Source organism: Hyposmocoma kahamanoa, unplaced genomic scaffold (assembly GCF_003589595.1).
Source record: "Hyposmocoma kahamanoa isolate Upper Pololo Valley unplaced genomic scaffold, ASM358959v1 202, whole genome shotgun sequence".
Taxonomy (NCBI): domain Eukaryota; kingdom Metazoa; phylum Arthropoda; class Insecta; order Lepidoptera; family Cosmopterigidae; genus Hyposmocoma; species Hyposmocoma kahamanoa.
The window spans coordinates 415,025-434,652 of NW_020653726.1; the positions used below are offsets into that span (position 1 = coordinate 415,025).

Here is a 19,628-nt window from a genome sequence, read left to right on the forward strand (position 1 = left end):
CCGATTATGTAAAAAAAAAGAGGTATGTAACGTTTTTCGTTACATTATCTTTATTTACTTTGAAGAGCATATCCATCAAGTTTCATATGTATAATATGATAATATAATACGATTTGGTAAAACGATGAAACACATTTTTACACATTTGTTTTGAAGCTTACGTCACAAAAGACACACTGCAGTAATCACCCTAAGACTTAAGATTTACCGTTCCACGCGCCCGAGTTTCAACTGTGCAACAAAGTAATGTCCTAATTAAAGTAAAAATAATTTTGTTGTGTTGCATAATGTGCTGCGTTGGCTGATGGCATCATACAATATCACAAATTGTATTACGTTAATAGGTACTTACTGTGGATGAAACTGAAAAGTAGATAGGTGCGACACCACTATTAGCGACAATAAGTATGATCGGTACATGGAAAAGATACATCGCGTATGATAACCGGGATGGCAGCTTCCACATTCGAAGAGATAGAATCCAATTTATTGGACCTGAAAATTGAAAACGTGTGATATGCTATAATACCAACGCAGCTGCGCACTCTGTTTTTGCTATCGGCCACGGTCTTGCAAATGTAAGTAATGTAGAAAATATCACAATCGTCATGAACACACCATAAGTCCCACTTCTGAGTACAGGTCTCCTCAAAGTTGAAAGTTTAGCCTATAGATCGCCACGGTTTGTTAATGCGGGTTGGAAACTTCTAACGTTTTCCAAAGACCTTCTTTGACTGCGGATTTCATCACAATATTATCCTTTAGCGTCAGCGAGATGCAAAACATTCAGAAATGCAATAGTGAAATGTTGGTAAATGTTAAATGAATAAATACAGTCGGCAGAGACGCAATGTAGTGGATTATGTGCGTAATATGTCTTTTCAGAGAAGACAATATAATATTAACAATGCTTAAGAATGTAACATCCCACATAGGTCAATAAAACCAAAACAAAATAAAACTTACCGCCGTAACCAAAGTGGCAAGCAAAAATCATGCAGCCCAAGCTGAAAGTCCACAACGGTCTACAGAATGCATTGATAAGGCCGTCAACAGGTCGGTTATCCCATTTAGTGCTTTTCATAGGGTGATGAGAGTATACTATTGTCGCTATTATAGCTAATGCAGCAATCCAGGTAAGTACCGCAATACCCTGAAAATAATTAAATATAATAGTCGACATGCAAAGAAATGGAAAACTGACTAGCTGCGCGTTTCAAGTTTAGGAATTTAAAGACATGTTATGATATCACGCGCATGCATTAGTAAGATCAGAATGAATAAAGTGAACTTTAAAACAATTGAAGCAGAGAAAATGTAGCTTTCGGGGCTAAGCAAGTTTGGGCATTCGTATATGCGTAATTAAATTTTATTAATATTTACACAGCTACGTTTCGAGTTGGATCTTTAAAGGAGAGTAACAACTTGAACACTTTGTCTACCTGTGTAGCCAAAAACTTCATGTGGTTGGAACGCGTTTGCTTATGCTGGGGCCGCACTTGAGTTTATCGCTTCGAAACAATTTGTATCGAAGCTTCGCATGTTTTGCGGTCACATTAACAGCTTCTTACTTTTAAACGAATTGTCATGTAATTCAAGAGTGCCGCTATACAATTTCCAGATCTATTGACTATGAACGACGACTTTCTTTACTACTACATTTGTGCTAAATTATGGCTTTATGGTAAACATTTTTTGGATCACATTATAATTGGCTCAGCTTCAAAATTGTTTAAAAATTGTTTAAAAAATTTGTTTAATATCATCTAAAACACACACAAACAGTCTAAATTGAATAACAGTAGGCCGATCACACAACACGCAGCATGTTTAACGCGCTAAAACCCGTCGATATTCCGTCATTCGAGAAAAAACTTGTACGCAGCCTGAACATAGTCGATTATGGGTGGTTGTATCTGCATGTTGATACGATATGATGATAATTGTGCGAAGTTTCGTGACGATAGACGCAAGTGCGGCCCCAGCAGTGAGACAATGTCGACTATCAGATCTTTGTATTTCATCATTACAATTTAATTTACCTTTGATATTCTCATTTGCTTTCCTCTATATACATGCAACAAGTAACCAAATAACATTCCAACAACAAAAGCAGCACCCCTGGTTAGAGTATTGTAGTAGTACAATTGCACGTATGTAGGATTTGTAATGCCATCACTGAAATAAATGATCACAATTTTCATATACCCAGACCAATATGATACATATAATTAAAAATACAAATGCTGAAAATGTACTTAATATAACGTTTAGCAACTTGTTTGTGGACGTTAGAATAACTAATACGATTATACCACTATTGAGAAAATAAAGTGAAACTTGTAGAACTATCTCTAAATAGGTTTTCTTGTTTTGTAATTAGGTCCATACAAACATGTAGTTAATACTTACTTAACAGTAAAAAGTGATGAAGGAAACTTATTAATAAAAACGTATATAGTGCAAGAAGTTATAATAGCTATAAGAGCACAACTCAATGAAATCCAAGCGGTAGTTTTTCTTCTTCCTAAAACCCAGAAGAGAAGTAACGGCGATAGAAGGTACATTTGCATATCAACAGCTAGGTACCACGTATGTCCAAGACACTGTAATAAAATACGTTGTCCATAATATAATCTTCAAACTATGTAAGCGATTTGTTAAGATAGCATAAAACAATAATATAATACAAAAGCGTCTGTGGACAATTCCCAAATTACTAGCTAAAGTTAAACTAATTATAAAATTATTGTTTTTTATTTTAGTTATATTAAGTAAATATGAAGTAGTTGGTACTATAGCACACGTACAAGAAAATTCAGATAAATTATATACTGACCAATCCGTTTCCAACGCCATTTATGTAGTTCTGCACGTAAAGCAAGGTCGTCCACCAATATAATCGGCAGTTTTGAGTGGCGTTGGCTACAGCATCCCAAACTGGGCCATCTGATATCCAGTGAAAGATGGATGCTTGGAAAAGAACTGCAGTTGCTAATAGAGGAAACAGTTTTAATAGCCGATTAAGGTAGAATACATGAAGGCTCCTCAGTAATTTCACTGAAAATGAAAATCTAATCAATTATAATGGCCGAGTCTTTGAATAAGAGATTGTTATCTCTTCATAAAACAAAACATTCTAAACAATCACGTAAATTATACGTAAAGGAATAGCGTACTTAATATGGAATATTCCGAAAGTTTGGATGAAAATAATAGACATGATGACGGTGAATGTCAAAACAATGAGAACATAAATAATAAATGATCTTATTAACTTTGCAATATAAAGATACGCATACTCACTTCCAGTCATGTTGTTGGCAGTCTTATAAACAAGCAATAATCCACTTAGCATAAATAAGGTATCCATAGCCATAGGGGCTGCTGTAATCCATAGTGAGTTGATCGATAGCGTATACTATAAAAAAGATAGTCACAGTGTTAGTATTGGTGTTACTGAAATTAACCAGGGTATTGTAAACAGTATAACATCATTTTGTAATTTGTTGTTAAAATGAATAAAATCAATATATATCTTAGTTCTTTCATCAACAGCAGTAAAAATGACAGCAATGTCTTCTTGTACTTACACTTATCCTCACGCTTGTTAGACCGTTGTTCCATTTAAGCAATCTAATATAGAGATTGGTGCAGTTTTATAAACTTTTAAGAACAGCGTAACAAAGAACAACTTACATTTAGATAATAAAGCAAATTTTGTTTCTGAGGCATCAAAAAGAATGTATGTCCAATGATAATCCACATTATCGAAATACTTCTTATTCCATCCAAACATTCTACAGTATCAGAGTTTGAAGTAAATGTGAGTAATTGTCGAGTATTTGTATAAACTGAAAATAGTTTGGGCTTGATGATCAATAGCGTTGTGACTGAAACAGAAATTAATTAATGTTTTCACAAAAGGTAATACTTTTTTTTTAAATAAATGAACACAGTGACGAAAAGTAAAGTAAAATATTCGAAAAGTTTATGCTAACTCAATTACTGTCCTAGTTCGGTAGGAATCATATTTTTCATAGTGAACAATACGGGTTTACTAGTGGTAGATCGACTAGCGATGCGGGGGTAGCGTTACTAAAACACATCTTTGTTGCTTGGGAAAGGTCCCAGAACGCTATTGGTGTTTTCTGTGACCTCTCAAAGGCATTTGATTGCGTTGATCAGAATACTCTTATTAGGAAGCTGGAACATTACGGTGTAAATGGCAAGGCGTCGAAACTTGTCTCGTCATATCTCAACGGTAGAATTCAGAAAGTAGACATAAATGGAGTGACTTCTGTGGGTTCTCCAGTAAAAATGGGTGTTCCGCAGGGCTCAATACTTGGACCTTTCTTATTTCTGATTTATATTAATGATCTGCCATTCTTTGTTAAGGACCATTGCGAAATAGTGTTGTTTGCTGATGACACATCCTTGATTTTTAAAACAGACAGACATGACATTAACTATGACCGTATTAATGATACCCTCTCTAAGGTAGTTTATTGGTTTAATGCTAACAATTTATTGCTTAATGCCAAGAAGACAAAATGTGTTAAATTTGAATTACCTAACGTAAAATCGACTAGTCCAAGCATAGAAATAAACGGAGAAAAGTTAGACCTTGTTAATAAAGCAGTCTTCTTGGGAGTGACCTTAGATAGTAAACTTCAGTGGTTTCCACATATATCGTCTCTGGCCAGCAGATTAAGCTCCGCTGCATACGCAGTCCGCAGAATACGTGAGCTTACCGATGTTAGTACTGCTAGACTAGTTTACTTTAGTTACTTCCATAGTATAATGTCCTATGGGATTCTCATGTGCAGTCGGCAGATATTCAAACCATATTTGTATTGCAAAAACGAGCGATTCGGTCTGTGTACCGTCTAGGCTCTCGGGTATCTCTCAGATAAAAGTTTAAGGAGACTGGTATCATGACTGTGGCATCACAGTACATTTACTCAAATATTTTATATGCCCATAAAAATATACATAATTTCAATAAGAAAGAAGATATCCATAATATTAACCTTAGAGCTAAGTCCAAACTCATGGTACCACGATTTCGTTTAACCAAGGTAAACAACTCTTTTATGGGGAACTGTATACGTTTTTACAATAAGATTCCGGAGCATATATTAAGTTTATCATTTCCTAAGTTTAAAAACTACATTAAAAATATTTTGATCGAAAAATCATATTACAAAATTGAAGACTACGTGTTAGATAAAGATGTATGGAAAGACGACATGGCTCCAGAATCCACACAAATTTGATTCAAAGTGTATTCCAAAGCATTTAAGTTTATTTGAAAAGAGCAATCCCTAGAGTTTCTTGCTCGTTCTTCTCAGGGAGGTCAGCGTAGTGAACGAGCAGTAGCTTAAATGTGACATTTTCAAGTGTAAATTTATTTTACCTATGGAATAAATAATCTTTGACTTTGACTTTGACTTTGAAGTGACCAACGGTATTGCGCATTTGTTTAGTTGTGATGATAGATTAGTGGGATAACTGGAACACATCCATTCCTGTTAGCCCGTTCCACACCTATGTTGTGGATATTGCAAAGATTTGAACGAAGCATTTCCCTTCCACATTTATACGGCTGTGGAGTGGCATTTCCCGTCTGCAGACTTGTTTCCTAAACGCTATAACTTGGGCATTTTCAAGGCGAGAAAGAGTAAGCATTATTTAGATGCGTATGCTCCATCGTCGACCTCATCGTCACTTTCCATAAAGATCAAACGCGGACTTACTTTTTAAAACAGCAATAACATGTATACCTACGTGCACAATTGCGAACGTATATCACATAAGGTACTTCTAGTATATCGCAATGATATCAATGTTATCTATATGATGGAATCGTCTAATGCGTTACAATGAAAGAAATCTTATAAATTAGTGTATTATGATCGTTATTGGATCGATATTCTGTCATTAACTTTACTATGTATTTGATTTAATAGTATGGATTTCTAACGCATAATCGGCGAAATAAGGGCATAGTCGAGCCGCATTTCGACTACACCGGAATTGCAAAATAGTAGTCGAATTGTAGACTAAAGCCGTTTAGATGCAGTCGTATCGCCTTCACACTCACTGCGCACTGGCTGGACGCCAGATACACAAGCAATAGGCAATTGTGATGTTTTAACTACGCAATTAGATACATAGCGACTGTAAACTGTCAACCGGTACTATCTCAATTTCGACAACTTTACAGGATGAAGAAAAAATCATTTATATAGCATCTGGTTTATTAAATAAAAATGCGTAATGTATATACATACATGTGTAATAAAAATATTTAAAAACCACGTATTTTTATTTAATAAACCAGATGCTATATAAAAACGCAAATAATTTTTATCTTCGTCCTGTAAAGTTGTTAAAACTGAGATAGTACCGAATGCCAGTTCACAGTTGATAAGTATAAACTGGGTAAGGTTTGTGAGTAATTTTCGACCGAAGACGCCATTTCAATCTGAGCAGTGATAAAAAACGCACACAGACAGGATTCCTATCTGTTTTGCTCCACAAAAATGCGTGCAATTAAAAATATATTTTCTAATTTTTTCTAAGTAATACAATGTTAACAATTTTTTGCTTGATTCGGGACAGATATTATTTAATAAACAATGGTGACAAGAGACTTACCAGGTTTTAAATATATCGATTCCCAGATATCGTAGCTCGTACTTAACAATGTAAGTAATCCCAATAGTGAAAATATTGAGCTGAAAAAGAAATAGAGTATCGAAGACAAAATTGTTATCAGTAATTACAGGTTTCTTACCACGGTATGGTTTCTTTTTATTTTCCCGATATTTCAGAACGCTCCATGGTCACGGGTTGTCTATCAGTGGCTGATCATAACTTTAAGAAGAGACATATCTGTATCCCCCTTCACTGACCACGGCTACTTGTGGCATTACCATTGTCACTCACTTTTTTCCGAACCATTTTTGCGTTTATGTCTAGGCTAGAACGTTCCGAAGTATTGGGAAAATAAAAAGAAATCATACCGTGGTAAGAAACCTGTAATCATTTAGTAAATAACCACGAAACTCTTAAAATCAATTATTACAATCAACACAAGCAAAAAGCAATTGATAAGCTTGCATTTCTTCTTGTCGTATCTTTGGCACACACTTGGCTAATTCTTTCACCACAAGGTACTCGCTCACATATACGTCGTTGAGAAGGCTGCTTTCGTGTACCATATGAAAGGAGTTTGACCAAACTTGACGATTCTACTACTCTTGATAGTTACTTGTCTATGTTTTATGTTACTTGTCTAAACTGCCTCTGTGGCCGTACGGTTACCACGATTACCACGGTTACTACGGACTGCCACGCAGAGGTCTCAGGTTCGATTCCTGGGCCGGGAGAAATATTTGTATGGCCTACATTTATTTCTCTCGTGAGTTTGGGTCTAATTTGTGGTTGTCTATGTGTGTGTCCATGGCACCCGCGACAAAGGGTTTCCCTAGTGCGGGGCTATGTTGAGTATGTGTGTTATTATTATTATTATGTCTTTCAAGACATTAATTCTGATCGCTATTTATTTACTCTGGTAAACACAGAATCACACGACAGCAGTTTTCATACTAGACAATACTTTCCAAAATTCAATCCGGAGTCATTCAAGTTTTTCGAAAACAGGTGAGTAGCATTATTATTGAGAAACTTTTTAATCCCGTAAAATGTCATTTCAAATATGAACCTAAAATCCAAACTGTTAAGGTAAACTTTTAATTGATTTAACAAACGGTTATTATGCTCTGACACGGACATACTTACAAGAATAACATCCGTTGAGGTATAGAATATCTTTAGCGTAACAGCTAAAGAGATCTGAACGGGTAAGGTAAATTTTTTATTACAGTATCTGCCGAACTGGCGAGAGAATTATAAACAATACATTTGAATGGAACTGACCATGCAGTTGGCAATTTACGTAAAAATGTAATAGCTCCGAAGCTCGGACTTTAGTAAACAGTATTTTAATTTATTTCGTGCATGTAAAAGTTATTTATGCAATCGCTGCATAATGAGGGTTCTTAAAATCAAGTCGTGTTTACCTAAAGTACCTACGTAATAGGTGCGACATTTTAAGGCCCATAAATAATGGTTGCATACAATACTTTATGTACACACATAGCTATCATAAACTCTCTATACGGTGTGACATGCGCGAGAATAGTTATTTTTGATACAAGTGCGGAAAGTTAGTCATTATCCATGAGCCACGAGGCATCTTGCAAGACTCGAGACAAGTGAAAATGACAAACCCGCACGTGTATCAAACGACGTTTTTTAATACATTTGCGAAAAAACTACATTGAAAGTAAAATAAAACAGTATTTAAAAAAACTCATTTTATTTCTTTGTCTGATAAAAATTCGGAGTATAATGGCAACTGTTGCCAGTATTCAGCCACATTAAAATTACTATTTTAGTGGCGCGGCGCGCAGCGGTCTCACGTAGCACTCACCTTCGGTCATTGTTAATACTCATTCAGCCATCTTTATGGAAAATATTTTAGTATTTTTAAATGTAACCTGTTGTTTTATAAAATAACTATGCAATTTAAACAAATAAGATGATGATGATGAGACTTACGTCACAAAGCACACATTGTAGTACGAAAAATACCACGTTTTGAACAACTGTATTAAAAAAGTTTTTTTTTGCCGCCATTTCGCCAGTTCTTTTTTGAAACTCATAAAAAATTTTCAGAACTGAAATAAGCACCTCCTTCATATGGTTCATGAAATTATAATTGACAGATTAAACTACAGGAGTAGAATAAACTCAGTACAGACTACTAAAAAAACTGACCTCAAAAGTTCGAGGAATTACATATAATTGCCAAGTTTTTTTGGTTACCGGAAAGTGCGCGATACCGGATTCATCCCCTAGTTTGACACACTTAGAGATAGAATATTTGCTTCAAATTCAATTGGAAGCAATACTGATACCCTTTTTCCAACAAAAAAAATCATCAAAATCGGTTTACAAAAGCCGGAGTTATCGCGTAATGTACATACAAAAAAAAAATGCAGTCGACTTAAGAACTTTTCCTTTTTTCATATCTCTTCATATTGTCTTGAGTCGTACGACTATGTACATTGAACCATGTTTAACTAAATATAACTGAACTTACATCATAACATAATCAGCTGGAGCCCAAAGTTTATCATGTTTAACTCGACAGTATCGATCATTATATTGAAAATAAATGCCAGTAAAGCCGTAAATGCCGTCCATAACTTCCTGTGTTGTACATGGCTTTGGAACACACACAGCCAGTTTGAATGCCATTGTCGAGTTTTGGTCAACTGTTTTGGAACTGCAAAAATATATTTAAGTAATTATTACGTGAGAAGAGAAAATCAGAGGTTTTTTTTTCTAGACTGGTCAATTAGGAACTAGTGACATAATCAGGTAAACAAAAATAACGAATCCACCATCTCTCAGTCCGCGCCTGTCAGTTGCCAGGCCATGCAAAAAAGATCACCACAATGTGTTGCATGGAAAGCAACGTCTAACGTCTGTAATCATGGAATACTAACGTATTTAAAATACCAATACATGGACAGGCAGCGTCGATAATATGTTGAAGTTGAAAGGAAATATTTTGTGCTATAGGCAAAGTCGACGCGTTACCTGAAAGGGTTAAATTTGCCTGCAAGCAACGTTTGCCAGCGGCGTTAGAGGGCCAGATAATATTTTAATATACCTATTATAATATTTAAATAAAAAAATAATTAACAAAATAAGGAACAGGACTAAATATAATCTCCGCTTGCAAACAAAACTGCTTTGAAACTATGAAAGTTTCAACTTCGCTGATAGTACAAACAATTCGTTGGGGTTCTCCTTCCGGAAGGTAGGATAGTTTAACCATAATGCTACCTATTTCTTCATATTCTAAGCCACCTTCTAAGTAATAAAATGACTTAATATAAAAATAACATAATTGTGAATCTTGCAAAATAAATTAGAATGAAACGTAGAAAATAAAACGAATACATTGTGTTTCATATCGAGTTCTTAGATTTTCGCGATTGTTACACATAGGAAATGAAACTGTTTTTCCATATTTAAATGGTCACGGAATACTAGTCAACCGTGACCATGGGACCTATAAAGGGCCGAAACGTTGGTTTGTTTGAAAAAACAAATATACGCGATTTAAATCCGGAAAAACAGTTTCATTTCGTTATTGTTACACATAAACAATTTGTTTCGGATCTTTTTTTATATAATACCAAGTGACGGGACGAACAAGTCGTGCACCTGGTGATAAGCGACACGCTTATCCATAACAGTTGCAGTGCCACTCAGAGCTTTAACTAGCAAAAACCTGAGGGTCACTACCATTGCGCCCGTCACCCTGAGACATAAGTTGACAAGTCCCATGTGCTTGTAATTTCACCAGCACCCTTACCCTTCCAAACCGGAACGCAGCTATGCTCACGTTCCTGCTGGGTGACAGAAATAAATAATGTGACAGTACTTCCCTGGACGAACTCTTTCACAAGGAGCTCTATTGCCAACAATTAAAAACAAGCCAACGTTTCGGGCCCTTTACGAGTACCATGGTCACGGCTGGCTGAGACGATAAAGTCATAAACCAGTTACCTCTAATATAAATGCAAACCACCCTATTTTTTACAATAGTTACAAAAGTTATTAATGAACTATCTTATTTTTAGTTTTTCCAAAGAACTCCAAATTACGCTACTTATGTTTAACAAATTATGTTTTTTTGTTTTAACAGTATGAATTTCTATTAAATTAAATTTATTATTAATTATTTATGGAAATTAGAATAAACTTGGGGCGGTGTGACCTCCTTACACCGTTATCTCACCTTTTTGCATCGTATAATTTTTTCTTTTGCTTGTATTTAAATTTTAAATTTGAATTGTTCCATCTTCCTTCACTTTTTCATTTTTGCTTCGTACCATGGTCTCTTTTTGTTAAGTTCTTTTCAAGTTTAATCATAATACAATCAATGTACATCTTGTATCGACCATAATGCGCGAATACCAGTCTATCCAACATTTGTAATTCAACATAATACAACCCGATAAGGTTTTTTTACTTTACCTTTCGTTTTACTTTACTTCGTTAAATAAATTTGTGGACCGGAAGTTTTCTGTTTTACTGCCGTGATCCTGGTTCCTGGACGACTAGTTAGGGTTACAACTCTTTCAAACTAAAACACATTAATTGGTACTTCAGATTTTTCATTAGAGGAACGTAGGTACCGTAAATTAGAATGTTCTTTGGAAACAATTAAAATAAGACATTTGTTCATGATACCAAGTTACGGGACGAACGAGTCGTGAGCTTGGTGGTAAGCAACACGCTTGTCCATAACAGTTGCAGTGCCACTCAGAGCTTTACATCACAAAGATCTGAAGACACGCCCTTATCCTTCAAAACCGGAACACAATGGTGCTCACATTACTGGTTGGCGGTAGAAATAGGTAGACGAACTGTATCACAAGGAGCTAAACTGGTACTAAACATATACTGCAAAATTCAATTGTCTACCCAGGGAATAAGAATCAAATTCCCTCAACCTCACATCAAAATATTAGCTACATGGTTTGTAGTAAAACGTACTAATTCCAATTACATACAAACATTTTAAGTAAAAGAAATAACCATTTAACGACTTTAAAGGAAATGAAACCGAAGAATGGTATTAACCCACTACTTACACTTTTAGGAATTCTAGGAAGAACATTATTATCTACTGGTATGTAGGTATACCAATCACACTTCAAATACGTAATACAAAATAGGATTCGACAATCACTATAATGTCATTGATAAAAAAATAATAAAAACCACTTTTTAAATGGGACTGTAGTCCAAATATTATCTGTAAATCATACTGATAGTTATTTTAAACTTTAAAGTGGACTAGTTGTCACGGTTTACACGGGTGACAATCAACCGTGACCATGGTACCTGGAAAGTGCCTGAAATGTCGTTTTGCCTATAAAAACAAATATACACGATTTAGATGCGGAGAAATAGTTTCATTTCCTATGTATAACAATAGCGAAAACCTTAGAACTCGATAGTTGTACAATTAATGATAGATAGTGAGAGATTAATTCCTCTGATTTCGCGATACATAGAACTATTTGTTTGAAATTTGCTGAAATATGTAATTGGTTTTTATCAAAGTTTATATTGATTTATATCCTACTGTCTTTTGGAATTTATTATCATAACTTGATAATGCTAATGATGACGTAATTTTTGTAAACAAACACTTTGAATATGTTCCCTACGTAAAAGAATAAATTATTTTAATAACTTGCCTTTCTTTCGATCCAAACATCGCTTTGATATCTTCATTGTATCGTTTGATATCTTTAACAGTGTCATTATTGACCTTAAGTTTAATTGGATTAAAGTCAGCCCAATCTGGTAGTTCAGGTACGGCGAGTTGATTATTTTCACCGGCAGGAACGTCAATGAAGCAAAACTTTCCTTCAATAGTTGAATCGTCCGTTTCTTTCCTGATCCCAAGACATTGGTGGTAGTTTCCCCAGTCTTCTAAATTGCCTAGTGTAATTCCCCTGGGGATCCTCAATCCTGAGTCAATAACTGTCGAAAAATAATACATTTATATTAAGCGTATCCGAGACATCAGTCGTTTAGTTAATGTCATTAACCCCAAAACTGTTTTTCAGTCGTTTTATGCGATATGTAATTCTTTTTTTCACGCGTTTCATCGCAGTGTCTTTTATTTATTACTCCTACTGTGTAACAGGTTACATTCAATGGAACATGTTTGAGATACAATTTAAAGACAATCTAGAATCACCTAATACTTGTACCTACATACAGCGTTGTTATGCAAAGTGTAAACATATTCTGCGTAAGGATTTAAAAAAGGGAAAAGTGAGATTACAAACTTAAAACCAATACGAATAAAGACTAACACAGATATAATTTTGACAATATTATGAGAAGACGAGTCGAAGTAACTGTTGTCGAAAACGTCTATGTAACCTCCAGATTCTGATGTTAGTAAAGCACTGTCGGTTCGGCACATTTCAGTCAGACAGCTATAAAAGAATGTAACATTTCTATAAACACACATCCTAATCTTAGCCCCCGACGCAAAAAGAGGAAAGTAATAAAGCATGAAACACAGAGAGCGGGTGCGGGTTGGGAACGCGACATGTTTAATTCCGTGTATTTACATGGACTACCACATACGATGTGTTGGTGTCCATATAAATACATGGAATTATAGTCTGTCTTTTTTGAAAACGGAGTAAAATGACAGTTTACTGCGCAAAAGTGTTGCCCGCTTGCGAGCAGCTAGTAATTGCAGTCGATAAAATATATTCTATCGACTATCGACTGATATTGGTCACGCTTATAAAATAAATAGCTGAATTTATTTCATTTGAATCATCCCCTATCCATTATTCATCTAATCATCACATACGTACAGTGCATTTAGAACTAAATTTATGAAAAATACAAAGAGGAGACATATTTTGAAGTTTTTCATTTTAATTCAATATAGATAATAAAATTCGGCTATTCTTGTCAAAATGTATATAATGAATAAAAATTTATCTCGATACTAGTATGACAACTGTCAAAATAAGAATAAAGAAGGCAATATTGCAATTAGTAATGATTTTTGCGGACCATTTTATTTAAAGGTATTGCGTATTAGAAAACCATTATAACTAAGGGGTATGTTGCACTCTTTGTTTGCTTCACGACTAAAGCAGTCCATATGAAGCTAGTTAGTGATCTCGCTACTGAGGCGCAGGAGTAATCATTAGAACGTCGTATTAGTCACAATACAGTCATTTGTGGCAAAATTTTATCTTTTTTTACAATCTGTCGATAAAACTATCGACAACAACTACATGACTATTTAAAATTTTATGAAAACTGGCAACCTTACAAATGTCATTTTACTCCGTGTTCAAAAAGACAGACTAATGACTCTTGAATGAGTGTTGTTTCAGGCTTTTGTTTGAAGCCTGTGTCTGTGTATTTATATGTTTGGCTATCTATATGTCCGTCTATGGCATCGTAGCTCCCAAACGGTTGGACTGATTTCAAAGCGGTCTTTTTCCTTTGAAATCATTCTAACCGAGATTTGAAACCCGATGGCGTTACAATAATAAGGTAACTCTGATTCTGCAACCAGAACAGCCTGCTGACTACTCAATTCCACAATTATTTACAGTAGAACTATCGTGTTAGGGCCTCATTAAATCGGGCTCGATGAGTTATTGGCTTACAGAGATGATGACTTTATTGATATTTTGGGGCCCACTATTCTGTATCGGGGGTTTTCTTAATTTAAATTTATTCACTATTCACGAAACAAATTCCATTTTGAAAATCTTTCACAAATTTGACTTTCACAAGTTATTACACCGTAATAAAAGTTTTTATATAAATTTTCTGTAGGAAATGGCTATGATGAAGGAAGTTTTCGAAAAAATAAACATTCGTAGACTTACATTGTGTTAAAAGCGAAGGATCATTGGCAAGAATGTATAATAATTGTTTCTGACACAATTCCGGATTTAACAGATCTTCGTAAAACTGAGAATCAAATGGTGGATTCTTTGGCTCCCAATCCAACTCCAGATGGCCATTTGTGAAGTTCATACACATAGCACATAAAAGAGCAAACTTAAATATATTTGAATTCATATTTATGAATTTCACTATAACTGATGCACAAATCATAAATACGAATGTACTTTTAAACAATTGTTTTTATTATAGTTATTTTTCACATCGCGAATATTTGTTATAAAAACGCGAATAATATAAGTGCAGGCATTTGCCAAATAAAATCTATACTTAACGTGTGTATACGAACAACTACAGAAACCACATTGACCAATTAGGTCATATCTAATCAGCAAACAGTTTTGATGTAGCGGTTTGATAATTGCAATAATCAATGGTACTTCTGCATAAAGATAGCTGAAACGACTAGGGGAAAAACATACGCCAAATAACGCATCGCATATGTATATAAAGTGACAACAATTTTCATAGAAACCAGTTAATGCAAGCTCAAAGTACGTTCTTCACCTATACATTTTTGAATTGATTCGAGATCGTTTAAGGCTACACGATCCGTTGTTTCAGAGTATGTCGTTAACGATTGACTTGGGAGTAGCGACGGATCTATACGATGATCGTGACGATTGATCGAAACGAGGAATCGTCTGTATAGGGGCTTTTACACGTTTATTTTTAACTGATTAACTGTCTGTATAATTAAATCATACTCCAAGACCTCGTTGGCACAATAACATTCCACTAGTTATTTGTGAATTTTACATGGTGTCTTTGCAGTATGGTTGCAGGTAGCATCTATTGTACGTAGTAACTGCTACCTTTTTTACTGTCGTAATTATGTGTAAGTCATGCTGTTCTTGGCGCGATTTCGGGCCGGTTCAAATGACAAGCGTAAGATGCGTAGTTAGCGCGTTTTGTTTTGCTAATCCGAGCTTACAACTACGCGTTTAATGGGGTCACCATATTATTTATTGGTTCGGAATTGCACGGTCACAAAAAGCTTTTCATCCATGGATTCCTTAATACATGTATTAAGAGAAACAATACAAAAAAGATGCAAATATTTCGAGCTTTAATAAGCCGATTCGCCGTTAATAAGTGTGGTGACTCTACTTGTAGGTACTAGCATGTAAACGCCCACACTACTAATGGATAAAATTCACGCTGCCCCTGCGCCCGTCACCCTGAAACATAAGTTGACAAGTCCCATGTGCTTGTCAATTCACCACTTCAAATTAAATGCTAATGGAAACGCTGTCTTCTTACCATTGTATTCCGTTGCTGACATTACATTTCAAAGACACGTGTTTATTTCTTCCGGAAACACGAAACCGTATTAAACATGACCCTGCTAAGGTTGGCGACCGCTTTAATGGATAAAAAGCGACCGTAAAAGGCCGCAAAAGGAGTGGCTCGCACAAAAGAGAGTTTTCATGCTTTGAAAATGTGAACGAGTAATGCTTTTTGCCCTCGCTTTGGGAAAACTGTATTATATAAAAATTTGCTAAAAGGGATGGCAGAAATGAGGGAAAAGGTTTTGGGTCATGATTTTAAGATGTTAATTACAATTTTATGTGACGAAAATGTAATGAAAATCTGTCTAGAAAAAAAAATTATTTTTAACACAAATCGTTGCTTTGGATGAACAGGGTATCAACTAAAAAATTTGGATTTTTATTTTAAAATGCAGTTCTATTAAAAAAATCGAGATCTTTCTAATGAACAAGATTATTGGATGTGAAATTGCGCGGGAGACAAGGGAGACAAGACAAGGACAATCTTTGAACTTTTTGCACGTTTTGGCCCCAAATATTGAGCAACACAGTCGTATTCAGTATTACACGCGAAGCTGTAGTCGTCAATACATCGTTGTTCATTGAACAAGGTATTAAAATTAAAACATGTGTGTTCATTATAAAATGAAGACGATTGTCAACCTTTTTGGGATAGGTATTTTTTTCTTTGAATTGTCATGGTAATCTAAAGTACAGAATATTTTTTTTCAGTTACTACTATGTTCCTCAAAGTTTTATCGAATTGAATATTATTCCTTCTTTCATTTAAGAGTATTAAGCATGAATAGTTTAGTTATAACTCTGAATCACAAGTATTTAAGTTCAAATGGGAAATTGTATAGACCTCTCTGAACAATTTCAAGATTTAGTCAAAACTACGAAACTGTATAACAATAAGAAGTATTCGAAAATACTGTTAAATTTGTAGGCTTTAAATACACATAGGTGAGGAGAACCAAATAATAATAGTAACTAAAATAATGCTAGAAGAAACTTGAAAATTGATCTCCTAAAAATCTGTATTTTTGAGGTTCATCTGGACCAATGGAATGTAAAAATAGCAATAAAAAGTACTCACTTTAGAAATTGTCATTAGGAAAAGAGAAAGGTCATAACATGGTCACAACCCATAGAACCCATTAGCCCAGATCCGGTGCAAACCTCACAATTGTGTTTATATTAGGTAAATAAATTCTATATTCTAATTTACATTAATAATTAATAATAAATTGAACTTAATAAAAATTCATTCAATAAAATAATTTGTAAAATTTAATATAGCGTAAATTGGAATGTTTTCTTTGTAAAATTAAAAATAAGGTATTTAATTAATAACTATTGTAACTATAGTGAAAACATAAGGTGGTTTGCATCAATATTAGACGTAACTAGTAGAAGACTGTACCACCTCAGTCAACCGTGACCATGGGACCTGTAAAGGGCCCGAAGCGTCGGTTTGTTTGACAAAACAAATATACGCGATTTAAATCCGGAAAAATAGTTTCATTTCCTAAATTCTATATGGTTTTTGTTTTCGATATCAGGAGCTAATATGTCAATATTGCCTTTTGTTTTTCAACAGGCGCATAGAATCGGGTAACTGATTTGTGAGTTTGGTATTTATTGTATGTCCTTGTACACTCGTAAACAAAAGCCTACTACAGTTTCGATTTTCTATTAATCGAAGAAAAATGTCTATGTATAGGTAGACATAATTATATAGGTAATGTACATAGCCTGGCGATAAACATATTTTTTGTGTAAAAGAACGAATTCCCATAATACACTAGCAGTGTAATGTTTTTATTTTGAATGACAGGTTCCTTATGATAGCACTAGAGCAATACATCACGCCTGATAATATTCTAGCAACCAATATGTATTCTACCAACCCGCACTGGGTGCGTTATTAGACGTAGATAATTAATTTTAAGAATATAATATATGGTTATATTATGGTTTTTATTTCTGTTTCTATTTTACATTTTACTATATTGTTCCTACCCTGATTGTTCACTGTATACTTTCTTATACCTAATAGCTTTTGGAGAATAGAGAACAAAAATTATGGCAGGTTTTTGTTTATACATGAACATACATTACGTAACTGTACTTATTTTTTATGAAAGCATGTCACAAGTCACCCTGAGACATAAGTTGACATGTTCCATGTGCCTATAATTTCACCAGCACGCTTACCCTTCAAAACCGGAACGCAGTAATGCTCATATTACTGCTTGGCGGCAAAAATAAGTAAGGTGGCAGTTTTTCCCTGGACGAACTCTTACACAAAGAGTTCTACTGCTACTAAACCTTTTACCGCACTTCTGGCAGACCTCCTTCGCCATCTCCACACCCATCAGTTTCTTCATACATGCCCCTTTGTACTTGGTACTTTTAACTTGGCCTTTCTAGAAACATCCCCAATCTGATAGAGATTTGTACCGAGGTGTACCTCTCCCTACACCTTCATCCACAGTAGCTATATTTTGTACCGTCAATCTACCAAGATTCATTCCTTGTACCTACATGCCCAAACCATCGAAGCACCCCTCTCTCTATCCAGGTGACTACATCTTTTATATCACAACGCTCTCTTACTTCATTGTTCAGCATTCAGTCTTTAAGACTACACCCACATAATATTTATTCATAGTATTGTGTCAATTCTGTAAAAGTAATGGCATTGTAAAATTATTATTAGGCTTATACCTAGGTAAAGAAACATTTTTTTGAAGAAAACTTGTAACTTACCACGCACTATGTACTTATACTCAGCTACTTATATAGTTATTGGCTTATACCTTTGAAGTTTGTCCATTAGCTGCAATGAATGATTTCAATGTAATTATTAGAGAATTTAAGTGACATCTGTGTTATTATTTGAGAACTAACAGAGCGTAGTTCAGTTCCGTGTGTCACATTCATACCAAACGAAGCGCCATCTGTTAAAATATTTCAAAAGCGGCGCCAGAACAGTTACTTTCTAGTCGTAGGACACCAACAACAAGCCAGCTTGCGTGTACTTACTATCATGAAGTTCCTACAGTCAATAAGAGAGGGCGTTACTTGTTTCTTCAAAAGTTTTTGTATATTGTGGAAGTGATAGGTGCCAGTATTAATAAGAAACCAGGCTACTACATAGTCTTATGAAGGCGGAGTACTGATTGAAGCAAAAAATATAAACCAGGGCTACACTATAGCATTATTTCAGTGGTTAAGAATTCATATGTATATTTATTTATAGCAAATAAAGATGTTACAAAAATCACTACGTGTTTTATCTTCAACAACTTCTACGCAGGCTTCCATTTCTCGCAAGTTAGCAAACATGCGGTTACACATTTTTTTATAGTCGTGCGCCTTATGGTAAGCTACACGCCTGTCCATAACAGTTGCATTGACACTCAGGGTCGTATTCTAGAACTCTACTCAATGCTCAAGTCAGGATTGCACTGGAAACACAAGCACTGGAAATACGACCCTAATGGCAGGGACTTGAGTATGATTTCGAGTGCTTTAAACCATACTCAAATTCTGACTTGAGCATTGAGTAGAGTTCTAGAATACGACTCTCAGAACTTTAAATCGCAAAAATTTGAGGGGCACTGCCTCCTTCACTCTGAGACATAAGTTGACCAGTCTCATGTGCCTGTAATTTTACCAGCACCCTTACCCTTCAAAACTGGAACGAAGTAATGCTGACATTACTAT

The 19,628-nt window shown here is 34.9% G+C and overlaps 1 protein-coding gene across 1 annotated transcript in view; it reads right to left on the reverse strand.

The window, feature by feature from the left end:
* The window catches only part of LOC113227068 (O-acyltransferase like protein-like), a 27,918-nt gene extending 13,218 nt beyond the window's left edge, over positions 1-14,700 (reverse strand). Inside the window, exons 1-11 of the mRNA XM_026459942.1 lie at positions 14,544-14,700; positions 12,360-12,648; positions 9,176-9,361; positions 6,664-6,743; positions 3,700-3,893; positions 3,307-3,421; positions 2,840-3,060; positions 2,413-2,606; positions 2,043-2,178; positions 967-1,153; positions 353-495 (exon numbers count right to left, since the gene is read on the reverse strand). Of these exons, the coding sequence (XP_026315727.1) occupies positions 353-495; positions 967-1,153; positions 2,043-2,178; positions 2,413-2,606; positions 2,840-3,060; positions 3,307-3,421; positions 3,700-3,893; positions 6,664-6,743; positions 9,176-9,361; positions 12,360-12,648; positions 14,544-14,700 (1,902 nt within the window). The remainder of the gene's footprint in view (positions 1-352; positions 496-966; positions 1,154-2,042; positions 2,179-2,412; positions 2,607-2,839; positions 3,061-3,306; positions 3,422-3,699; positions 3,894-6,663; positions 6,744-9,175; positions 9,362-12,359; positions 12,649-14,543) is intronic.
* Positions 14,701-19,628: the final 4,928 nt, after the last annotated feature.